Source organism: Microtus pennsylvanicus, chromosome 5, assembly GCF_037038515.1.
Source record: "Microtus pennsylvanicus isolate mMicPen1 chromosome 5, mMicPen1.hap1, whole genome shotgun sequence".
Classification (NCBI taxonomy): Eukaryota; Metazoa; Chordata; class Mammalia; order Rodentia; family Cricetidae; genus Microtus; species Microtus pennsylvanicus.
The window spans coordinates 28646128-28669535 of record NC_134583.1 but is presented as its reverse complement, the minus strand read 5'-3'; the positions used below and the strand labels follow the sequence as shown (position 1 = coordinate 28669535).

The window sequence follows — 23408 nt, the reverse complement described above, 5'->3', positions numbered from 1 at the left end:
CCCGCCCTGCTCTCCTAACCATCCCAGCATCCACTCTGGTGCGGCACCGGGTCTCCGGGTCTTTTCAGCTGCTGTACTCTCCGAGCTCAGTGGGACGGCCCCAGGCTACCGGCGCCTAGCAACCAACGGCGCACTAGGCAGGCGGGGCCACAGCTGCAAGCGCTCGCTGGCCCGGCAGGACCGGGCCGTGCTGAGCGGCGGCTGCGCTCCGAGCGTCGCCGGGCTGCCGGCCGCCGAGCATGCTCGCCCTGAGAGTGGTGCCAGTGCGAGCAGGCTGCCGGCCGCCCCGCCCCGCCGCAGCGGACAGTCCCGCGACACCACCGCCGGCCTGGGCCGAGGGCTCGGGTCCGCGCCAGGCCGTCGCTGGCCCCCGCGCTGCCCGCTGCCCCCGCTGGCCGAGTCGACCTCCTTGGTGCCGTGGGTCCGGCACCTGAACAAGCCCATCTCTTCGGTGCAGCTGCGGGGACGGTGAGTTCAAGGAACCAGGGCTCCAGGCTGGAGGCAGGAAGGGCTTCCTCTAAGGAGAAACTGAATGTTTAGAGAGCCACGTGGGCCACTCCAAAGCTGCTCTCGTGACACTTCGGCCGGATGGCTTGGGCATGGGGACCTGACCAAGCCTACTCCACTTGTGGGTCAAATGGCAGGAAATGGGGATGAAGTCATGAAAATTCTTTCCACACCAGTTAGGTACTGTTCAAGCAAAGCACCCCAGTGTTTACTGGACACACCCTTACAGGTTTGCCCTCCACCTCTCCCAGAGTGGAAGCCTAAGGTTGGGACCAGAGATGATGCATTTACTTAGCTTGACTTCCATTTGTCTCCCTTTCTCCCACGTAGACTCAGCTAGATGAACCAGAAGTCACTGCGCTGCCAATTCAGTATTGTTTAATTTTTGATGTGCCCATATTTGTGGGTGCATTTTTTATTTTCACTAGATTCTAATGATACTAGGAACTAATAATGCTGGGCAGGTAGATTGTTTGATGCACTGGTCATCCACACTGGTTGTTCCGCCTTTTTGGAGTCATAACCATCAGGGAAACCATAGGGACAAATGCAAACAACTCTGCAAACAAATGGATTTAGGTCATTGTCCTCCAAGAAGCAAAAGAACCGCAGGTCTTGGGTCATATGCTTGGGCGCATATGTGACCCTGTTAAATGTTAGAATGGTGATTCATAAAACCCTCGTTGTTAAAAAGGTTCTCTGTGCGCTTGTTAAATTATATTATGGCATTTGGGGGCTCCTCGTTGATTTGTGAGCAGGACACTTTCCTTACTTCCTACTACTTCCTTTACTTTTTAATACATTTACTGTTCGTGTTTTTCCACCATTTCCTCCTTTGATTTTGGCCACGGATAGTGTAACCTATACAATCCACAGAGAATGGTTCCAGTTTTTCCCGTTTACAAACAACACAACGATGAACGCCATTCTCACACAATGAAACAGTTCTGTGGAACAAACCCCTTGAAACATAACTGCCGAGGTGAGGGTAGGGTCTGTGAGATGGCGTGAGTGAAGGCTTTTGCAGCACAACCTGATGTCTTGGATTCCAGAACTCCTTAGAGGAGGAAAGAGAGAACCAACTCCACAGGGTTGTCCTCTGCCCTTCACAAGCAAGATGTAGCATATGTGACCTCTGCCCTCTCCCCATACACACCACGCACAGGAAGGACAAAGTAAAGAAACAGTACTGAGTCGGATTACGTACATTAAAATTTTTGGTAGAATTTTGCTTTTAAAAAATGTATTGACTTGCCGGGTGGTGATGGCACACGCCTTTAATCCCAGCACTAGAGAGGCAGGTGGATCTCTGTATCTCTGTGAGTTTGAGGCCGGCCTGGTCTACAGAGGGAGTGCCAGGACAGGCTCCAAAGCTACAGAGAAACCCTGTCTTGAAAAAACAAAAACAAAAAAAAAACAAACAAAAAAACCGTGTTGACTTGCATTTTCTTTTGGTGTGTGTGTGTGTATGTGTGTGTGTGTGTGAGAGAGAGAGAGAGAGAGAGAGAGATCATGGCCTCCAGGCTAACCTTGAACTCCCTACGCTGCTTGAACTGATCCTCTTCCTATTTGCTCCCAATTATAAGAGCGCCATCAAGCAGAGCATGATTTCCCTTGTCATCAGCAGGTGTGGCGAGGGGAAAATGTTTATTATTATTTAAAAATAACTTAAATCATAGTTTCTGTTTGCAGAGTGCTGGACACTTAAAAGTCTTTTAAAAATTCAGTTTTTGTCCTCTTATGAGAGTCAGAAGCACAGCCCTATGAGTGTTTGACTATCAGAAGACAAAGTGAAGACTAAATGCAGGCTCCCTTGACTCTGATGCTGTGCTTCGTGGGCTTTAAAGTCCTGTGCATTTGTTGGCCTGCAATCATCTCATTGGGCACTTGAGCAGTGTTAATCTTTCTCACTAACTCTTGTACACGTGGATATGGCCTCTTGCCTCCGTGGTGCTCGGGTTATCTGTCCGGTCACTCCTCTCTGGCCTTTTCTTCATCCTCGTGCCCCACATATATCTTAAAGGCTCTTCTGGCTTTCTTCTCTTTCTCCAGTCTCTTTTGCCAACTTTAACAAAGTTTCTGGCCTTCTCGTCTGTGAATAGTTTTTAGCATTTTTTAAAAATAGTTTATTTTTATTTTATTAGCATTGGTATTTTCCCTGTATGTCTATCTGTGTGGAGTCAGAGACAGCTGTTAGCTGCCCTATGGGTGCTGGGAACAGAACCCGGGTCCTCTGGAAGAGCAGCAGTTAGTGCTCTTAACCGCTAAGCCATCTCTCCAGCCCCTAGTTTTTAGCTCCTTGTCTTCAAGCCAGTTACCGTACCCAGTTTCTACTGCTTGGTTCCAGGTTTTGTGTGTCTACTGGATGTCCTGCTGGGCTTGTTTTATGGAAAACAGTGTTTCTCTGCCTGTCAATCTCCACTCTAGCTCAGTCCCTTTGAACTCTGTGTATCGGTCAGGTTCTCACGCCCAGATAACAGCTGCAGTCACCTTCAACTCCCTCTTCCTTGTCAGAGCTTCAGTCTTCAATCTATTGTCAAGCTCATTCTCACTGGACTATTTTAATAGTCTCTTAGCAGGGCGTGGCGGTGCACGCCTGTAATCCCAACACTTGAGAGACTGAGTTGGAAGTTTGTGACTTTTCGGCCATCCTGGGCTACATAGTAAGACAGACGTTGTTTAAGAAAAGAAAAAGTACTTGTTTTAGCAATTTGCCAGCTATAGTGACACGCAGATCCCAATATGCTAGTTGCTTTTATATATAGAAGTTGCTCACATTGTAACAATCCCAGGGCAGGTGCATTTATCACCTGGTGGCTTGCTTCCAGTTTTTAGAAGAACCCAGACTCTGCCTAAATTATCCTTTCACTCCTATCCAAATTCAGCTAGCAGACAAATGGTGGCTAAGCTCAGCGATCCAGCTGGAAATTGTGTTATATTTTTTGACTTAATCTTGGAAGTCACACTGACTTCCTTTGCTTTATTTATTTATCTATTTGTATTTGTTTAATGGCTGAAGATGTTAAATTCAGGGAAAGCGGCACCGATCTCATCACTGAGCACTGACGTCACACAGGAAGTGTGACTGAATTTGTACTAGCACATCCATCTTTGACAAAGCCGGTTTCCTAAGTGCCGTGAGAAGACAAATCGCAAACTGCCTTTGGCCTGTGAAGGCTACTAGGCTTGCCATCTATCAAGGAGTGAGCTGCGAAAGGGCGGAGCTGCTAAGCTAGACCAGCTCGACTCTAGGGCCAGAATTCCCACTGACACCGAGTTAGAGACCGCAGCCCAAGAAGATGACTTGATTTTGCCTGTAACTGTGAAACCCCAGGCCAGGCAGAGACCAGTGGGAAACTTCTCTGTATAGCAAAGTACCCATTGCTTAAGTAACCGTTGACTCCTGGAGGCAGCGCTCTCCCCAAATCTCCCTTGAATGTTGGAAGTAAATTAACCACAGTTGGGAGCCGCGGCAAAAGCAGCTTGTGGAATATTTGTGGACAGCAGCTCCGAGCCCCTCTGGGCCCAGCGACACCCCCGAGAGTAGCAACAGAGAGCCAGAGGAAAGATGGGCAGAGGAGTCACCATAGAGAAAAGGTGTCTTGCAACTGCTCTGAGAGCTGCTCAGCATGGTGGCCCTGGAGACATGCAAGGCTTCTCAAAGCGCGCGCGAGCGGGGAACGACACGTTGCAGTGGGAGCCATCTTGAGAAGTTCCCAGCAAGCCTTGCGGAAAAAGGAAAAGGTGTCCATCCCCCGTCCCGCAGCGTGCACGCGTCTTTCCAAGCAGCTCAAAGTCCAAGATGAGGAGGGAGGAGGAAGTCAGAATGGTGGAGAGGGGAATCTCTCCTTCCCTGCATGAGCACTCCTGCAGGGAGGGTCTTTTTTTTGGGGGGGAGGGATATATTTGTTTTTTGCGTGCACTGACTGGTTAACTGGAGTGTGTTTAATTCCATATAAGTGCAAGTACTTTTCATTCTCCTGTTACCTTACTCTTCCTCCCCCATTCTTCTCCATCCCTCAATCCCTTCTCTTTCCATCTCGCTCCTTCCCCCTTAAGATCAAGCCTTTCACTTTCTACTTTTGTCCTGTTTTTTCTTTTTGGGTATTAGATTTTTTTTTGGTTTTTCTCCCTTTTTAACAACTTTTTATCATAATAAAATATGATTGTTATAGTAATCATTTGGCTTATACTATTTCTCCAGCAATCCAGCTGCTGTTGCTCTTAGGTTGTGGATGACGTAGCTGGTTCTTGGTCTTTACTGTACTTTCACTGTTACATGCTGTTATGGTTTTCTCCTTCCCACAGTGTTTGGAGAGTGCTGTGTAGACGTTGAGTGTGAGCCGCTGATGGGACACACCCAGCTCAGAATCAGCACATGTTGCCTACACATAACCTCCCTGGCTCGGACATCAGCAAATACATAAACTCCAAGAATAGGAGAGGTAAAAATTCCAAGCCAGGGACCAGACTCTAAGTAAGCATGGTGTGTGTGTGTGTGTGTGTGTGTGTGTGTGTGTGTGTGTGTGTGTTATGGAATTTCTGACCCCTGGGGGGAAAACATAGATTCAATCCAATTATAATTAAAGGATTTATTGATTACTGCTAGCAGAGCAACAGTTTTTGAATTGAGTATGAGACTCAACTAATGACTGCTTGTTCATTTCCTGACTGCTCAGACTCAAATAATCATACACAAACCAAATTAATTACAACACTGATTGGCCTATTAGCTCTGGCTTCTTATTAATCAACTCTTACATTTTAAATTAACCTATTTGTATTAATCTGTGTATCAGCACGAGGCTGTGGCTTACTGGGAAGGATCCAGTATGTCTGTCTCCTTTGGCAGCTACGTGACATCTACTGATTCTACCTATTCTTTATATCTCTGTTCAGATTTCCCATCTGGCTTTGCTCTGCTAAGCCATTGGCCAAAACAGCTTTATTGCTCAACCAATGAAAACAACACATATACAGAAGGACATCTAACATCAATTTGGCTCTGCCAAGTTTAGGCAACCTGAATGCCTGCACAAGCAGGTTACAAAAAACCAAAAAGCAGTTAGTCACCACAAAACCAGTAGATGGTCATAGATGTGCATTTTTGGGTAGGTGGTCACTAAGTAAGAGTTACTGGGAAATTATCTTCCAGGGACTGGAGTCAGAGACAAACATCTAGTTGGCACCAAGATGGATGCCTGTCATAAAACAGAATATATTTTAGCCATCCTCATGGTCGACAATAACAGAGGAAAATGGAAAAGCCTGACAAGTCTATGGACCCTGCTCCTATAAGGACCACAGCACAGGCTGAGCCCACAGCCTTCAGAACACACGTTCTTACCAGGATAGAGGAGTAATTGAAGGAGGAGGGCCCTGTATGTTCCAGTGTCTACATCTTCTGGATCCATTCCTGTGAGGCCTCAGAAAACAGGATCCTCAGCTTTCTAAATAGTGTGCACTGTTTGAAAACACTAACCCCTAACCAAGACATAAGCAGGGAAATTATACTATTAAATCCATTAGGGTATATATCCACCACGTAAACATTGTCATGTCAGAGGCTGTCTCACCAAGGGAAATCTCTTCCCTGAAAAGGCTGCCACATAAAAATGGAAATATATCCATCCAACATGGAAAGACAAGAAACGTGGGGGAAAAAACCAGGCAAGATGACTCCTTTGAGAATTCATAATTCTCTAGAAACTAGATCCAAAGTTATTGAAATGGGTAAAATGCTGGGTTAAAAACCTCAAAATTATGACTCTTTAACAGACCAATGAAGGCTGGAGAGATGATATAGGTATGAGTAATTTGCATTGATGTGGATTTTAAGGTCAATTTTGCTATATATATATGTATTTCTGCTCTCGATTAAGGTATTGTGATTGTATAGTTCATTAAAAAATGTAATGTATAATTAAGAAATATAGGTTAATGGATAATCATCAGTAATAGTCAAGCTTGTAGTCATGTTAGGTCAGCACAGTTCAGCATGGAGCAGCCACTCCTGCCTCAGATCCATTTGGCGCCCCTAAGCTGAGCATAGTTCCAGGCACACAGCAAGTCCACATTGGCACCGCAGTCAGCAGTTTAACTCTGAGACTGAGCGTGCAGCATAGAAACTCTTTTCATCCAAGTTACAGCCAAATCTGACATGCAGAGCACTGCGCAGTCTGAAAACATCACTCTATATGTCGGCAGGAATCTGCCATGTTCTTCCGCCTGCCTAAGCCTGATTCTACCTTCTGCCCAGGTGCAGGTGGGGAGCGCTGAGAGCCATTAGCATGGTCTCAGAGCACTCTCCTTCCGATCCCAAGCAGGAATAGAAACATCCAGTACCATAAAATCCATTGAAATGCTTTTAAGCCAGAGTTCATGCTGGCAGCACAGCCCCAAGAAGCTGTGCTTTAAAATGACGCAGCTTTTTTTCTGCTGCTGTTGCAGAATCAGGAAATCTCTCTACAGCACACCACCAACAAACAGCAAAAATCTGTGTTAAACTCTCTCTCTCCCTTATTTTTAAGCCTTCTCAGGTTTTTAAGTGGATTTGGTCCATCACGTCTGGGTGCCATCTGTTGAATTAGGAGCGGCGGGGCTGCGTCCCCGGCACCCGGCCGCCCCCACTGCTAGCCAAGTCTGATGACATGAGCTTGATTCCTAGAAGCCTTGTGGTGGTAGGAGAGACCTGATCCCTGACTTCTTCACACATGTTCCATATGTACACACACACACACACACACACACACACGAGTAAATAAAAGTAAAACAAAAAAAATCATTGAATTCGGGGGGGGGTGTGAATTAATTAAGGAAGATAATACAGGATACGAATAAGAAGTTCAATAAAGATAGATTTTTGAAAAGAAAACAAACATGCTTTTAGAAATAAAAAACTAAGTAAGTCAAAATTAAAACAACTCAGTGGAAAACTTCACCGACAGGGGAAGTTAAGAAGAGAGAATTTCAAGGCTGGAACATGAGGTTCATGAGCTAAACTACGCAAACAGGAATAAAGAAAAAGAAACTTCAAGCCTTTGAAGTGACTGAGAAGCTACAGTAGGAAAGTCATAGGCTTGACGCCTACCTGCCTGCAGACCAGCTGACGCAACTTCCCAAGATAAAAGGCAGAGGCTGGCTCAGCACTTAAGAGTTTACTGCTCTTCCTGGGGATTCAAATCAGGCTTCCTGAACCTCTTTTGGGTGGCTCACAACTTCCTGTCCAGTTCAGAAGAAGAAAACAACAGCCATGAATGCACAGGAGAGAATAAATTCGACTAGGAGAAAAGATAAGCAATCAAAAATTAGAAGAGCACCAATTAGGAAGATAAAAAATGATAGGAACTAGGACACACATTTATATTATCACCTTAAGTGAAAATGGTTTTATTTCTCTAATTAAAAGATACAGACTTCTGAGCTTCAGAGGTGCTGTGTTCAATTCCCAGCACCCACAGGTTGGCTCATGACTCTCTATAGTGGGATCTGATGCCCTCTTCTGGCATAAAGTCATACACACATGCGAGATAAAAAGATAGATAGATAGATACATAGATACATAGATGATAGACAGATAGATGATAGATAGGTAGATAGATCTTTACAAAAAGATGTAGACTGGCTAATTAGATTGAAAAACAACAATCAACTGTTTGCTCCTGTAAGAAACACACCTCACTAACAATGACACGTACATAGGCTGAAGGAAATGAAAAATTATATTTTAAGCAATTGTAGTCTGGAAGAAAGCAAAATTAATTGTGTTCATATTTAATAGTGCAGACTTCAAGGCAAAATTAGGAGAAACAAGATCACTTCATATTAGTTCAAGGAATATAAATACATATGCACTTAATGTTGATGTACCCAATTTTATAAAACAAAACAAAGCAGGAATTACTGGACATAAAGGGACATGGAGGCTCCAGTATAACGATAGTTGGTTACTTCAATAGCTTATCCTCACCAGTAGTTTGGTGGCCCATAAATATCTCACTCACACACACACAGAAAAAAAATCACTGAAGGAACTTCAGAGATGAACTATTTGAAAAATTAATGGAGCCAACAGACTCTAAGCTTCATCTAACAACTGCAACATACACATTTTGGATATTTTATGGAAATTTCCTCAAAACTATATCTCTGAAATAGTTATTTTTAAGGCAGAAAACAAGTCTTAAGAAATTTAAAACAGCCGGATGGTGGTGGCACATGCCTTTAATCCCAGCACTCGGGAGACAGAGGCAGGCGGATCTCTGTGAGTTCGAGGCCAACCTGGTCTACAAGAGCTAGTTCCAGGACAGGCTCCAAAGCTACAGAGAAACCCTGTCTCAAACAAACAAACAAAAAAAAAAAAAGAAATTTAAAACACTTGAAATATTTCCTGTCACCTTCTCAGATCATAAAGAAATAAAATTAGAAATCAACAGCAATATATACTACAGAAACCACATAAACATGTAGAGCACAACTGTCCTTTTTGGACAGTGAGCAGATCATTGAAGATATAAGGAGAAAAATTTAAAAGTTACTAGAATCAAATTTAAAATGTAGACACAATCTATTAGAGTATGTGGAATATACCAAAGGCTGTTCCGAGAAACGAATAGCTATGAGAGTCCACATTAAAACAAACCAGAGCTCTCAGCCTGATGATTCATCTCAAGGTCTTCAAAAAAAAAAAAAAAAGAAACCTGTAAATAAAAGGAGGAATACAGATCAGAGTTGAACTCAGTGCAATGGTGGCCAGAAGGACAGTACAAAGACCCAGGCAGACAAGGAGCTGGTTCTGTGAGTAGGTTAGCAAGACTGATAAACCCTTAGCCAGTCTAACCAAAAGAAAGAGAGAAGACATAAATTGTTAGAGAGGCAAAGCAAGATACTATAATATAATGGACAGAAATCCAAGAGAGGTAGCAGGAATTCTTCAATTAAAACAGAACTGCTATAGTGTCTGCCTTCCAGGGCTTTGGAACTGACCTTACTGGGGTGACAATGGATGACAGACACAGTCTTACAGGAGAATGGATGGGGAGGGCTGTGTGAGGCAAACCAGTAGCCTAGTATGTAGTAATATGGGCGCAGCGGGCTGCGTCCCCAATACCCCAGCCGCCCGGCTCGGCTAGCTTATGCCCCGAAATAATTACACACAAACTGTATTCTTTTAAACACTGCTTTGGCCCATTCCTATCTAGCCTCTTCTAGGCTAATTCTCACATATTAATTTAGCCCATTTCTAATCATCTGTGTAGCGCCCCTAGGTGCGCTTATCGGGAAGATTCTAGCCTAAGTCCATCCTGGGTCGGAGCTTCATAGCGTGCGTCTTCCCTGGAGCAGGTAGCATGGCGTCTCTCCTGCGTCTGCTCCCGAGAGGAGAGCTGTGGAGTCTGACCTCACTGCCTCTTCCTCCCGGCATTCTGTTCTGTTTACTCCTCCCACCTATCTCCTAACCAATGAGAGCCAAGCAGCTTCTTTAATTTTAACCAATGACCTTCCTCCATCATTAGTAGCCTAGTAGCATGTACAGCTGGATGAACAGCTTCGCTAGTCTCAGAAGGAGGTCTCTGTACGGAAGTAGTCTTGGGCTTCAGTCATCCCAGAGGAAGTGCTTTCTGCCCACAAGATCAGCATCCACTCAGGGATGCTTGTCATTACCCGGTGTCTGGCCTGGGGAAGGTCTGAGGTATGAGGGTCCGCAACATGGCTGTGCTCATGTCATGAATGTTCATTCATACCTTTGCTCCCCAAATCCACCCATACCTGGTGTATGGGGGAATCAAAGCCATCATACATGAGAGGAGCCTGCGATGCCATGTTGATGATGACGGTTTTCATTCAGCCAGGTTACTGAATCAGCCCAGGAGCCTAGCAGTGTCTGTATGCGTAAAGAAAATGTGGCAGCCGGGCGGTGGTGGCGCACGCCTTTAATCCCAGCACTCGGGAGGCAGAGGCAGGCGGATCTCTGTGAGTTCGAGACCAGCCTGGTCTACAGAGCGAGTTCCAGGACAGGCTCCAAAGCCACAGAGAAACCCTGTCTCGAAAAAACCAAAAAAAAAAAAAAAAAAAAAAAAAAAAAAAAAAAAAAAGAAAAGAAAATGTGGCAAATGAGAGTACTATCCAGACACACAGAGGGATGAAATGATGTCATTTGCAGGAAATGGAGGAATAAAGACCATCATATTAAACCTGGGTCAGGTGATTCCAGGTCCTTGGCCTCTTATCCAAGAACTTGAACATACTTGCAAAAGCGAGATGACTTTACTAAGAGCGAAGTCATGGTGTAGGTTATAGAAATAAACACTGTCAGGACTGACATGGGACAACTTGAGCGACAAGGGTCCTGATTATTATTATCTTATTTGTTTATTATATATACATACAGTGTTCTGCCTGCATATATGCCTGTATGCCAGAAGAGGGCGCCAGATCTGGTTACACATGGTTGTGAGCCACCGTGGGTCGTTTCTGGGAATTAACTCAGCTCCTCTGGAAATCCGTCTCTCCAGCCCAAGGGTCCTGATTATTGTTCTGAGCTTCCTTTTAAGGTTCTCAAGAGAAAGAGTTGGTTACTAAAGGGTTTTTTTTTTTTTGAGGGTTATGTAATGATTTCTCCTTTGGGCATGCATCTCACAGTGCATCTGATGAACACCCCAGCTGTGCATAAGCAGAAGGTGGTACATAGTGGATCCTTCCTATAAAGTTTCTAGAAGACAGTGTTTGCCTTGCGCATGTACCCCAAACCAGTTCAGGCCTGACTGGCCCTTGTATTTCCGTGCCAGATCCATTGGGAATACACTTGACTGAACTGCTCACATTTGAGAACTTCAGAGCTGGGAGTGTGTGTAGTCTAAAGCAGGTGAAGGAGGGCAAGGGGCGTCTGGAGCAGCTAGCTGCACTGTGTGGAGAGGGGCGTGTGTGCGCACAGTTATATGCAGGTGAAGTAGGCGGTTATTAACTGTATTATTACAGGAGGGTGTGTGTGCATAACCCCAAAGCAAATGGCAACCATAGGGCACTGGCCTCCCTTGGTAGAGATTGTGTTTATGAGAAACACCAGAAAAAGCATTAGGTCTGAGTCCGGTGAGACAGCTTAGCAGAGAAAGATGCCCAATGACCTAAATTTGGTACCAAAGATCCACAAAGTAGGAGAGAACCAATTCCCATGGATTTTCCTCTGACATCCGCATGCGTGGTGTGGAACATTTTGTTTTTGAGATAGGATCTCTGTAAATGGATCTAGCTGACCTTGAATTTACAGAGACCCACCTCTCTCTGCTTCCCAAGTGCAGGGATTAAAGATGTAAGCCATCATGCCTGATTAGTTTTGCTTTTTTCTTATTATATCAATTCATTCTTGAAGTTGTGGACTCATTATTTTTTAATTTGTATTTTAAATTTCTCTTTTTTTTATTCCACCCCCCCCCCAAAGTTTTTTTTAAGACTATCTTATACCACCCAAACAGGCCACAGACTAGTCAAGGATGTTCTTAAAGTCCCCATCCTCCTACCTCCCCACTGCTGAGATTACAGCATCCACCATGGGGACAGAGTCTCTCTCTCTGTAACCTTGTAACCTGGACCTCCCCATGCAAACTGGTTTGGCTCTGAATCTACCAGCTTGCCTCTGCCTCCCGAGTGCTGAGATTAAAGCAATTCACCAGAATGCCAGGCTCTCAAATGTGGACTTTCAAACAAAATTTTATCATAAAAAATGTAAAATGTAGATTTAAATTTAGAGATTTGTCTTCATGGATTTATCGTGTGGATGGTCTAGAAAAATCCTGCTGTAAGAACATCTTCTGATCCAGCAGGATAAAATATCCCTAGGAGGCCATTGTGGTCTGAGACACTCAGAAGTCCAGTTGAGTGTCCCTTCTTCCGTCTTCCACTGGCAAGCAGGGTCTGTTGAAAGGGAGCAGGAGACTGGCTTAAAGCTGAAAGTTCTCCAGTTATCTCTGCTTCTATAGATAAAAAGGAAGTTCTCAGAATGGAGTCTGGATTATGATTCTAAGAGTCTTTTCTAAGAGTCTTTTTTTTTTTTGAGCCAGGGTCTCACTCCTATGTAGACCAGGCTGGCCTCAAACTCACAGAGATTGTCTTGTCTCTTCCTCCTGAGTGCTGGGATTAAAGGTGCGTGCCAGCATGCCTGGCTAACTACATGTCTTTTAAGAAACTATCAGTTACTTCGTATTTCATTTGCAGTAATTTTTATGACTGCTGTCGCGCAGAGAGTGGTCTTGGTGGGTCTTCACCTCTTTAGCCACAAATCCTATGGCATCAAAAGCACTTAGGGTATCAAAATACAGGGAGTGGGTGGCATCTTCCTGTTATCTCAGCTCTGGGGAGGTGGAGGAGGGAAGATGGGAAGTTTAAGGCCACCCTTGGAGAGATCTGTATTTAGCCTAGGATAATTGAAACCCTGTCTCAAAACACCAACCAACTGAAAACATTCATTAAAATGCTTAAAACATAGCAAATTTTATTCTTAAAACTGTCTAGCTTTAAAATTCCAAGGCTATGCTGAGCATTGTGGTGCGAGCATTTCTTCCCAGCGCTTCAAGGCAGGGGCAGTCATGTCTCTGTGAGTTCAAGTCCAGCCTGGTCTACATAGTGAGTTCCAGGCTACTCAGGTGGTATATAGTGAGACTTTCAATAAGCAAAACAAAACCCCAAGAATGCCTATTTCCACATTATAGTAAATGTGTGTTAATATTTAATCTTCATGGTAACATGAGAAGAGATAGTTACCAGAAATGCCCATGTTCTTGCCTTCCCTGCCCCGAAGCAGCGTCTCCTTCTCATCCGGGGTATTGAAAGAAGAGAAGATGACAATGTTCTCTCCTGAGTTCAAATTCGAGGCTTCCAAAGTCAGCAGAAGTTCCTTGGACAACTGCTTTCTGTTTGAGAGCAGTTGGAGGAAAGCAGTTTTGGAAACACAGAAGATGAGGAAGGGTAAGTTCATCTTGTTTGTCATCTCTTGGAGAAGCAGAAGGGACGCCTGGAATTTACATATATTTCCCCCTAAGCAGTCAAGAGACATCATGTAACTCCTATGACATTTATATTGGGCTAGTATATTAAGTTTATGGAAAGGGGAAATGGAAGCAAGTTAAGATTAATATTCTTTGAGTGATGCAAACACAGTTTACTTATTTACTTATGTTTTAAATTATTTTATTATGACTTATTTTTAGATTGTTTTACGACAGTCTCACTATGTTGTCCTGGCTGGCCCGGAAGTTGCCATGCAGTCCAGGCTCACCTTGACTCTTTGAAATCCTCTTGTTTCTGCCTCTCAAGTCTGGTGCTAAAAGCATGCACTGCAATGTTCAGCTATCAACTTTTTAAAAATTACCCTTTTCCCTCCTATTTTTCTTTCTAACAGGGTTTTACATACCTCAGGCTAATCTTGAACTTGTAGTCCAGGCTGACCTTTTAATTCCTCATTTTCCTGCCTCCACCTCCCAAATGCTAGGATTTCAGGCTTGTGCCACTGTGACCTGGAAGCTTTTAACCTCTCAACCTGCCTCTTCTATTTAATGTCTTTGTTTTTATTTGTTTTTAAGAGGTGTTTATTATTTTTGTTTTATGAGTGTTTGCCTGCATGTATGTGTGGGTACTAGGTCTCATGGAGACCAGATAAAGATGGAACTGCAGTACTACTAGACTTACCCTGGGGATGAGGAAAGAACTCTGCCCGTAAAGCATTTGCTGAGCAGCGAGTTTAGATCCCCAGAACACATGAGCAGGGCAGCCGGCATGGCAGCCCTCCTGTAACCCAGCACGCCAGCCAAGAGGCGGTAATTACCAAGCTGGCCGGCCATCCAGCTTAACTCCACAGCTCTGCGTTCTGGGTTCTGCCTTAATATATGAGGTGAGAAGGATTGATGAAGGTATCTAAGCAAATCTTGGGCCTCCACACAGGCAAACACCTCCACATTCCTACACACATGAGAAAAAAAATGAAAGAAAACCTGAAGTGGAGCGTACTTCTTGTGATTCCAGGATTTGGGAGGCAGGAAAATTGTTGCAAGTTCAAAATCAGCCTGAGCTACATAGAGAGACCTTGTCTCAATTAGAACCCCAACCAACCAACCAACCAACCAAGCCCAAAACCTAAACAAAAAGACTTGGCAAAATGTGAAGCCAAATGAAGGCAGTCTGGAAACTTCATTTTGGCTTTTACAGATTTGGTTTGAGTTTTGTGGAGAGAAAATTCAAATCACTGCCAAGGGAAGGGTTTCAGATGATGTAATTTCTATTTTGTGGTTATTCACACAAACGCGGGACAGATTCAGTAGCAGACAATGCAGGTCTTGAAGGTGATGCTTGTCTAAATGTGGTGCTAATATTCTGTGAACTCTGATAAAGAGAACAGCCAAAGACTGGCAAAGCTGCCACTGCTCGAGCTTTCGTTCTTGGGGGAAGGGCCTGTGGGATTCTAGGGACGGAACCTAGAGCCTTTCACACTTAGTGAGCCCTGCTACCGAGCTGCTTCCCAATCTGTGCCTTTTATTTTCAGACCCAGAGTCACTAAATTGCCCAGGCTGGCCTTGAACTCACTTAAGGCCTCAGGCTGGCCTTGAACTCAGGACCCTCCTGCCTCAACTTCCCAAACACTGGGATTTCAGGTGTGAGTCAACACACCCTACTCTTGTTCCCATTCTTACCCACCCTCCAAATCTACTCTTCCCTGTGGTGAGTCTGGCTGCATTTGAAAGTCATTCTCCTGGGAGAGACAGATGACAGCAACGCCATGTTCTTCCCTCTGTGGCTGATTTGCTTTGCCACACTGTGTGCTTTAGTATGTGATAGAAGAAGTGTGCATTTAACCAAGACGATTATGATTTTTTTTTATCACTACACACTATAGCATTTGGTCTAGAAGAGCCCAAAGAATGTTTCAAAATGCCATATTTACCAGAACTGCCAAGTTGCCCACACAGCTTAAATTCAACTCCGCTGGAGATCCATAAGCACTTGCTGCATGCTGAGACTGAGATCCCTCCAATCAGGTAGGTGGCCTGCTTCTGACTGCCTTTGTTGACTGTTTATGTCTAAGTAAAGATGCTGAGGTAAAGGGCTTTCTGGGCTGCTTACTGATTTTTTTTCATAAAGGAATGAATTTTATTTGTATTTTTTGCATCTAAGTTAGCCATTTCATTCAAGTTGACAAATAGGCATGTTTCTCTCTTTTCAAGTGGCATTGTCAGACAGGTTTGAAGGACCGGATTTTAAGTATATCAATTGTCTGAGCCTAGTTCAAATGCAGAAGAACACAGGAATGATTCTCTATAAGAACTTTAACTCTGTAGAGTAATTGGCGACTGTTCGTTCATTTCTCAGCCACCCAGAGCTGAATAATCACACAGAAACTGTATTAATTGCAAAACTGCTTGGCCTGTTAGCTCAGATTTCTTAATAAGTAACTTTTACATCTTAAATTAACCCATTTCTATTTTGCCATGAGATTGAATCCTACTGGTAAGGTTCCTGCGTGTCTTTCTCCTTTGGCAGCTACATGGTGTCTCTCTGACTCTGCCTACTCTCTCTTTCTATTATCTCTTCCAGCCTGGCTATATTATGCCCTTCCATAGGCCAAAGCAGCCTTATTCATTAACCGATAAAAGCAACACATATACAGAAGGACCTCCCACATCACTGCAGCCTTTGCAGGTTTCGAAAGACTATGGGGGAGACTCGGGGCTGATAACATCGTGCAGCATCAGGAGGGAGTTTCAGCCAGTCACCCACCTTTGTAAACTGCCCCTAAACGTCTGGGCTCAAGAGCTGGGCATGTAGCTTGGTGGCACGGTGCTTGCCCAGTAGTCTAGGTCCTGAGTTTCATCTTCAGTACTGAAAAAAAAAATCCTATCTTTATCTGCATATCTGTAATCTCAGTACTTAAGGAGCCCAAGGCAGGAGGATTTCTGCCTAGGTTTTAGAAAGAGGCCTATTCCCCCTGAAAAGGAAAGCCCTTGTTTTCTAATATAACTCCGACATACTAATCAAAGAAGGGTTTTATTGATTTATTTTTTTCAAGACACAGTTTCTTTGTACAGTTTTGGCTGTCCTGGAACTAGTTCTGTAGACCAGGCTGGCCTCAAACTCACAGAGATCTGCTTGCCTTTCCGAGTGGTGGGATTAAAGGCATGCACCACCACTGCCCAGCTCAAGTTCTTTTCTAATATAAGAAAACATCTTTCTACAAAGAAATTGATTAGTGTCTAACTCCAGCACTCTTGAGGACAAGTCAGGACTGCTGTGAGTTTGAGGCCATCCTGGGCTACAGCATGAGTTAAAAAGGCTAGCTTGGGTTATATAGCAAGATCTTATTTCAAGAAATGAAATGAAACAAAAGCAAACCAACCAAGCAAACAAAGAAACAAACACCACTGTACAACCTAGAGAGGTGGATCAGAGGTGAAGTGTGTGAAACAGCTCTTCTTGGCGACTGCAGTTTGATTCTTAGTACCCACTTAAGGCAGTTGACATAGCCACCTGTAATTCCATCTCCAGGGGATCTCTCTCTCTCTCTCTCTCTCTCTCTCTCTCTCTCTCTCTCTCTCTCTCTCTCTCTCTCTCTCTCTCTCTCTCTCTCTCTCTCTCTCTCTCTCTCTCTCTCTCACACACACACACACACACACACACCAAAAAAGCAAAAATGTAAAAGCCATCCTAAAACAAAAGAGAGAGATATCCGTAGGTTAGTAAACCATCCTCCTGTTCTTCTAGGCTTCTGCCTTACTGACTACTGAACATCTATGTCCTAGTTGCTTTCTCTGCTGGTGTGATAAACATGAGCAAAAGCAGCCTGGGGTGCGGGCAGGGAAGAGTTTATTTCATTTCACATTTCCAGGCCATGGTCCATGCTTGTGGGAGGTCAGGCAGGAACTCACGGCAGGGACTGGAAGTTCCAATAGAGGAACGCGGTGTCCTGCTAGCTCTCTGGCTCACATTCGGCTACTTTTCTTTTTAAAAATTATCGTTTTATTTTATGTGTCTGGTTGCTTTTTCTGCATGTATATCTGTGTACCATACGCATTTCTGGTGTCCTTGGAGGCAAGAAGAAGGAATTGTTTCCCCTGGAAATGGAGTTACAGACGGTTTTGAGCCAACTACTTTTCTTATACAGCCCGGGATCACCAGTTAGTGTTGGTACCACCTACAGTGGGTGATATCAATTAACAACTAAGAAATGAGCAATGGACATGTCTTCAGGCTAACCTGACGAGGAAATCCTTCAGTTAGGGTTGCTGAGAACCAAGATTAACCACCACAGGCTAGTATTTGTTCATTTGGCGATCTTAGAGATAAGAAACATTATCTGAGATAACTTTTTTAAAGGAGGTGTATTAATACACATTAATACACACACACACACACACACACACACACACACAAACATACACACACGTAAAATTTTGTTTGACTTTGGTGCTAGAACCACCACGCCTGGCACACTTAAATTTTTCTATGATCTTTGTGTTGTCCACGGACAGCACACGAGACTGGGCTTTCAGATCTATTCTTTCAATTGTCTATGAGATGGGGTCTCACTTTGTAGCCCCGACTGTCCTGGAGCTCACTCTGCAGACCTCGCTGGCCTTGAACTCACAGAGATCCACCTGCCTTTACCTTCCAAGTTCTGGGATTAAAGGCGTGTGGCACCATGCCTGGCACTGTCTGTCTTTGGGCTGCTGGAGATTAAGGCCAGGGCTCTGTGAATGCTAGGCTAGTAATCTACCACTGAGCCCTATCCCCAGCCTTTGGTTTGTTATTTTGTTGGAGACAGGGTCTCCTGTAGCCCAGGCTGGCCTCTCATTCACAGTGTAGCAGAGCATTCTGTAAACTTCCAACATCCTGCCAAGTTTTGGGACCATAGGCATGTGGATCACACCTAATTTTATTTCTTTAAAAATGATTTTGTCTTGTGTGTGTGCATGTTTTCCCTTCATGTATGTGTATGTACCACATGCATGACTGATGCCTGAAGAATCTAGGAGATGGAGTCAGACCCCTGGAATTAGAGTTACAGATAGCTGTGAGCTGCCACGTAGGTGCTGGGAACCAAATCCAGGTCCTCTTGCAAGAACAGCAAGTGCTCTTAATGGCTGAGCTACCTCTCCAACTCTCAGTTTTCTTTCTTGAGTTTACCAAATCAGATTGCTGTTCAGTGCTCTCAGAATTAACTGTGGTAGCATAAGTAGGTAACAAGACGATATTAATGAAGAGTCAGCAGTCTCACTGGCTGATGGCTGCCATATTAGAACTCGGGTGAGTCGGGGGAGCTCACTTTTGCTCAGTCACTTAATGAGCTCTCCGACAGATCAGACACGGGGAAACCTTATATCCAAATAAATAAATAAATTGAAAAATAGTGGAAGATATTTCAAGTTTACGGAGACTCTGGAGGATAAAAAGAGCACAGGGTGTTTTCTTCTATGCTTCATTTTCATGGGTTCATTTTAGTTGTGATCTTAGTTACCTGGACTTTTCATTCTGTCCCTTTCCCCAAAGATCATTCGCAGGAACACACACACACTCATGTGCTCATGATTCAGGTGCCCAAGGAGGCCAGAGGCATTGACACCACCAATTCTGAGTGTGGGGAAGAACAGTCTTTGCTCTTAACTGCTGAAGCATCTCTACAGCCCCTTACTGTGCTGTTTAAAAGCTAATATTGGCCAGGCATTGTGGTACCAGCCTTTAATCACAGCACTGTGGTAGGCAGATGTCTGTGAGTTCAAGTCCAGCCTGGTCTGCAAAGCAAGTTCCAGGCCAGCCAGAGTTGCATAGTGAGGCCCTGTCTCAACAAAGCAAAAGAAACCACAACAACAAAAATATCCAAATCCAGCATCCCCCAGCCGCTGTACTTGACACTTACCCTGCCATATAATCCTCACTTCACATACTCTTGCCGTCCACGGTACTGCCCTCACATTGCTCCGTGCTTTGTCTAACCGGCTCCTCTTTTAGGCGTGTAACTTCCTGTGACATCCCTGGTTTTGTAAGTAACATCACAAGGAAACCCTGCTACATACAGCTTGTGTCAGCACCTTCAATGTTTTTCTGAAAACAGATTTTCTAGCATCAAAATGTAAAAGGCGGAGGCGGGGATCAAGCACAGTTGGTAGAGTGTTTGTCTACCAAGCCGTCAGTCCTGAGTGTGATACCCAGCACTTCACAGTGGCAGAGCATCCTGCCATCCAACATTCAGGAGGCAGAGGCAGGGAGCTTCAGACTTCAGGGTCACCCTCAGTTATAGAGTTACATGAACTACGGGAGACAATAACCTCAAAAGGGAAGGCAGAGATGGAGAGAGTAGGAGAGAAATAGCAGTTTCAGATGTGTATCACAGAGGAAGGATGGTAAGGGTGCAGAGAGAGGAGGTGCCCTTTGAAGCGTGCACCCCAAACTTATCGGGGACCGTTTACACCATTTCGAAGACATCAATGTCCATGACACTGACCCTGCTCCTGTCACTTTATCTGCAGCCACAGCCCTTCGCTTGGGTGCAGATGAGAGCGTGTAGGGTAGCCTGTGGTAACAGGGTCTATATCAGTCTAGTCCAGTCTTGTCACCTTCTTCCAACAGATGCTCAACTGGAAGTCTGGGAAACACCCCCGGAACTAACCCTCCTACTTCCACATTTTGAATCTGCATCCCTTTCCCGACTTCAGCTGGTTTTGTTTGGCTGTTTGAGAAATCACTTCTTGACACTTTACATTGACAACTGTGAATTTGTCTCTTGCTGGAGGATAATCTGAATACATTTGGTCGCATTCTGGCTAGCGTTCCTCACACATGAAGTGGAGCGGTGGGGACTAAGTGACATAATGTATGTAAACTGGTAGGCAAATGTAGATGTTAGTTCTTTCCCTTGCCTGTGAAGTTCCAGCCATCCAGTGAGGACACGCTGCGTTGCTGTCCGCATTTTATTCCCCCTGCACATTGTTCTGTGAAAGAGCAGTCTTGGCAAAGCGGGGGAACACTCCATTTGTTTGTGCACAGTTTCTTGCCTCTTTTAGCCCCTCCCCCCAATTATGTGAATATTTGACTCCAAAACTCTGGTAAATGTCTAATCTTTTCTCAAATATTCTTAATGGAGATCAGAGATATCAGTGTCTCTCATGACTCACAAGGGATGTGACTGATGATAGCACCGTAGCCGTAAAGATTCAAGTTTACCTTAGTTCTGTGAAATGTGGAATGCTTACGATGGCTCACTTACCCCTTTCCCTAATAATTTGCTATGCTAGATATTCCTTTCGGGACAAGAATGATAGCAAAAATTTAGATCATGGTGACTGACAGAGAAAAAGTACAACAATATGGGATAGGGACATCTACATCTCAGCACACCTGCAGACACATCCGTGTGCCTGCCCCCAGCCTGGCTTCTGACTACTGACGGCTACACACACACCTGTGCAGAGCTAGACTCTGTGCTCGGCTATGGTGAGATGTATTCGGAATCGGCCATTGGTTTGGTTCATTCCTACTTCTGCTGGGGTTGATTACGGTGGAGCTGTTTCTCTACTATACCATGGTTTTTTGTTTTTTTTTTTGGTTTTTTTTTTTTTTTGGTTTTTTGAGACAGGGTTTCTCTGTGGTTTTGGAGCCTGTCCCGGAACTAGCTCTTGTAGACCAGGCTGGCCTCGAACTCCCAGAGATCCGCCTGCCTCTGCCTCCCGAGTGCTGGGATTAAAGGCGTGCGCCACCACTGCCCGGCTGAGACTATGATGTTTGTCTCCCGTGTTCTTCAAAGTCAACAGGTTGATATATGCCATTTTCTGACTGTCTGTAATCTTTAGGATTAAGAAGATCAAAGAGTCGTGCAGCATGACAGCGCTTCAGGAGAAGTCAAAAGGTACTTCATGTTCCCTTGCTCTCTCTCCTTGCCTTTTTTCTTACTACATAGCCAAGGCTGGCCTCAAGCTCACTGGAATCCCCCTGCCCCAGTCTCCTGAGTGAGCACCTAGCTTTTTAATGCTTCTGTTAAGCTCTTCTTAGTCTGCAAATTTAGTGGATTTGAGGTTCATTACATACACGTCTGTCATCTCAGGACCAAGGCCAGCCTCCAACAGAGCTCCCCTGGGCCACTAAGCAGCCTTCAAGCTGGCTACCTTATTTTAAATCTCCGAGTTTTAAAACCATTCAACGCTGCAACAGAAGCCTGCAGCCTTGATGCCCAGTCACACTGCTCCCCTGTTTAGCAAACACCTGCTCATTACCACGGACTAAAATGTCAGTGTAGCTCTGAACCCTTTACCGCCTTCCCAGAAAGTTCCATTCTATCCTTATCTTTTTCTTCTATTTTTAAAAACTATTATTTTATGTGTGTGGTGTTTTGCTTGCATGTGTCTTTGTAGCAGGACTCTGCACCGTGTGTGTGTGGTATACTAAGCACCAGAAGAGAACACTGGAGGCTTCCCTGGAGCTGGAGTTAACAGTTGTAGGCGTCAATGTGCTAGGAATCAGCCTGGGTCCTCTGGAAGATCAGCCACCGCCGAGTCATCTCTCCAGCCCCCATCCCCATCTCCTGTTTTTTTCTTGTGAATTCTGTGTACTGAACACATTTATTCACTGCAGAAACTATCTATACTAGCCGGGCAGTGGTGACGCACGCCTTTAATCCCAGCACTCGGGAGGCAGAGGCAGGTGGATCTCTGTGAGTTTGAGGCCAGCCTGGTCTACAAAGGGAGTTCCAGGACAGGCTCCAAAGCTACAGAGAAACCCTGTCTCGGAAAAAAAAAAAGAAACTATCTATACTGTACCTGTTTAGAGCTCCACACGGACTCTTAACTCAGTTTCTTCCTAAGCACCACTGAGTAGTCCCACCGTATCTGGAGGAGAGTCTGTCCTTGGATGCTTGGACATCAGACACTCCCAATTTCTCGCTTAGGATGTACTTGGTTAGAATTTTGTTCTTTGAAAGTAGACACTAACACCTGTGCTCAGTCAGGGGCCTTAATGACATCTGCAAGATTCCAGAGAACTTTCTCGTAATTCAGGTGGCTGCATTCACTGCCTCATCCCTGTACTTGTTAGATTTGGGGGTATTGTGTTAGAGGCGATGCATATGGCGTGTGACAGAATTGCATAGCTGGTGTCCGAACCCTATAATAATGTAATTTGTCCCAAAGTTAGTGGTAACGTTTCTTGAGCCATATACTCAAAAGTTTCCCATTTTTTAGTTGTGTCAGAAGTAGGCACTGGCCTTTCTGGAAAGTTCAAGGTGTGTTTTGTGGGCATGGGCGGAGCCACACGTTGCTCGTCATATCAGTGCTGAACCGAGTTGTGAGAGTTCGCTTTCTCCCCGCAGGTTCTGTCTTCAGTGACCCTTTCTCAGGAGCTCCCTCTCAGTTTCTGCAGAGACTGTCCCGAATGGCCATACTGGAATACGACACTATTCGCCAGGAAACACACAAGAAATCAAGGCGAGGCAAGAAGCGGGATCTCCGAGACTGCTGAGGGTCGCACAGCACGCACCATGCACCACGCCATGCTTCTCCCCTGTGCTGTGGTTCACATTCGTCATGTTTCTTTTTCTTTCTTTCATTCTCTTTTGATATGTGATATGATAGACATACAAATGGAAATGTAAATAGCAAATAAATATTTTATGTTATATATGGATTATATTTTTTGTGAAACATGTCATTTCATCTTTTTTTTTTACTTTTTTCGTTAAAACGAATATTTTATTATTAAAATTGAATGATTTTACTTTGGTACTAGGGATTGAACCCAAATCTCTGTGTGTGCTAGGTAAGTGTTCTGCCCACTGAGCTATATCCCCATCAAAAAACATTTGAATTATGCAAATATATGCATAATGGAAATTATATTCCATAAGATTATATGTCTTTTGACCTAATTTGATAAATGCT

The 23408-nt window shown here is 44.4% G+C and overlaps 1 protein-coding gene across 2 annotated transcripts; it reads left to right on the top strand.

Moving 5' to 3' along the window:
* The first annotated feature begins 61 nt into the window (after positions 1–61).
* Positions 62–23157, top strand: C5H8orf89 (chromosome 5 C8orf89 homolog). 2 transcript variants are annotated; one of them, XM_075974651.1, is made up of 5 exons: positions 62–468; positions 13301–13464; positions 15386–15527; positions 21330–21385; positions 22841–23157. In XM_075974651.1, the coding sequence occupies exons 2-5, from the start codon at positions 13338–13340 to the stop codon at positions 22987–22989; spliced, it is 474 nt and encodes a 157-aa protein (XP_075830766.1). In that variant the 5' UTR covers positions 62–468; positions 13301–13337; the 3' UTR covers positions 22990–23157. The 2 variants fall into 2 exon arrangements, with proteins under 2 accessions (XP_075830766.1, XP_075830768.1); XM_075974653.1 differs by having other exon boundaries at positions 13298–13464.
* Positions 23158–23408: the final 251 nt, after the last annotated feature.

What these genes read in the sequence shown, in the direction of transcription:
- C5H8orf89 (XM_075974651.1), top strand. Translation starts at nt 13,338, where the DNA reads ATGACAATGTTCTCTCCTGAGTTCAAATTCGAGGCTTCCAAAGTCAGC. An exon ending in AACACAGAAGATGAGGAAGG is followed by an intron (nt 13,465 to 15,385) that starts GTAAGTTCATCT and finishes TACACACTATAG; the next exon opens with CATTTGGTCTAGAAGAGCCC. An exon ending in GCTTCAGGAGAAGTCAAAAG is followed by an intron (nt 21,386 to 22,840) that starts GTACTTCATGTT and finishes TTCTCCCCGCAG; the next exon opens with GTTCTGTCTTCAGTGACCCT.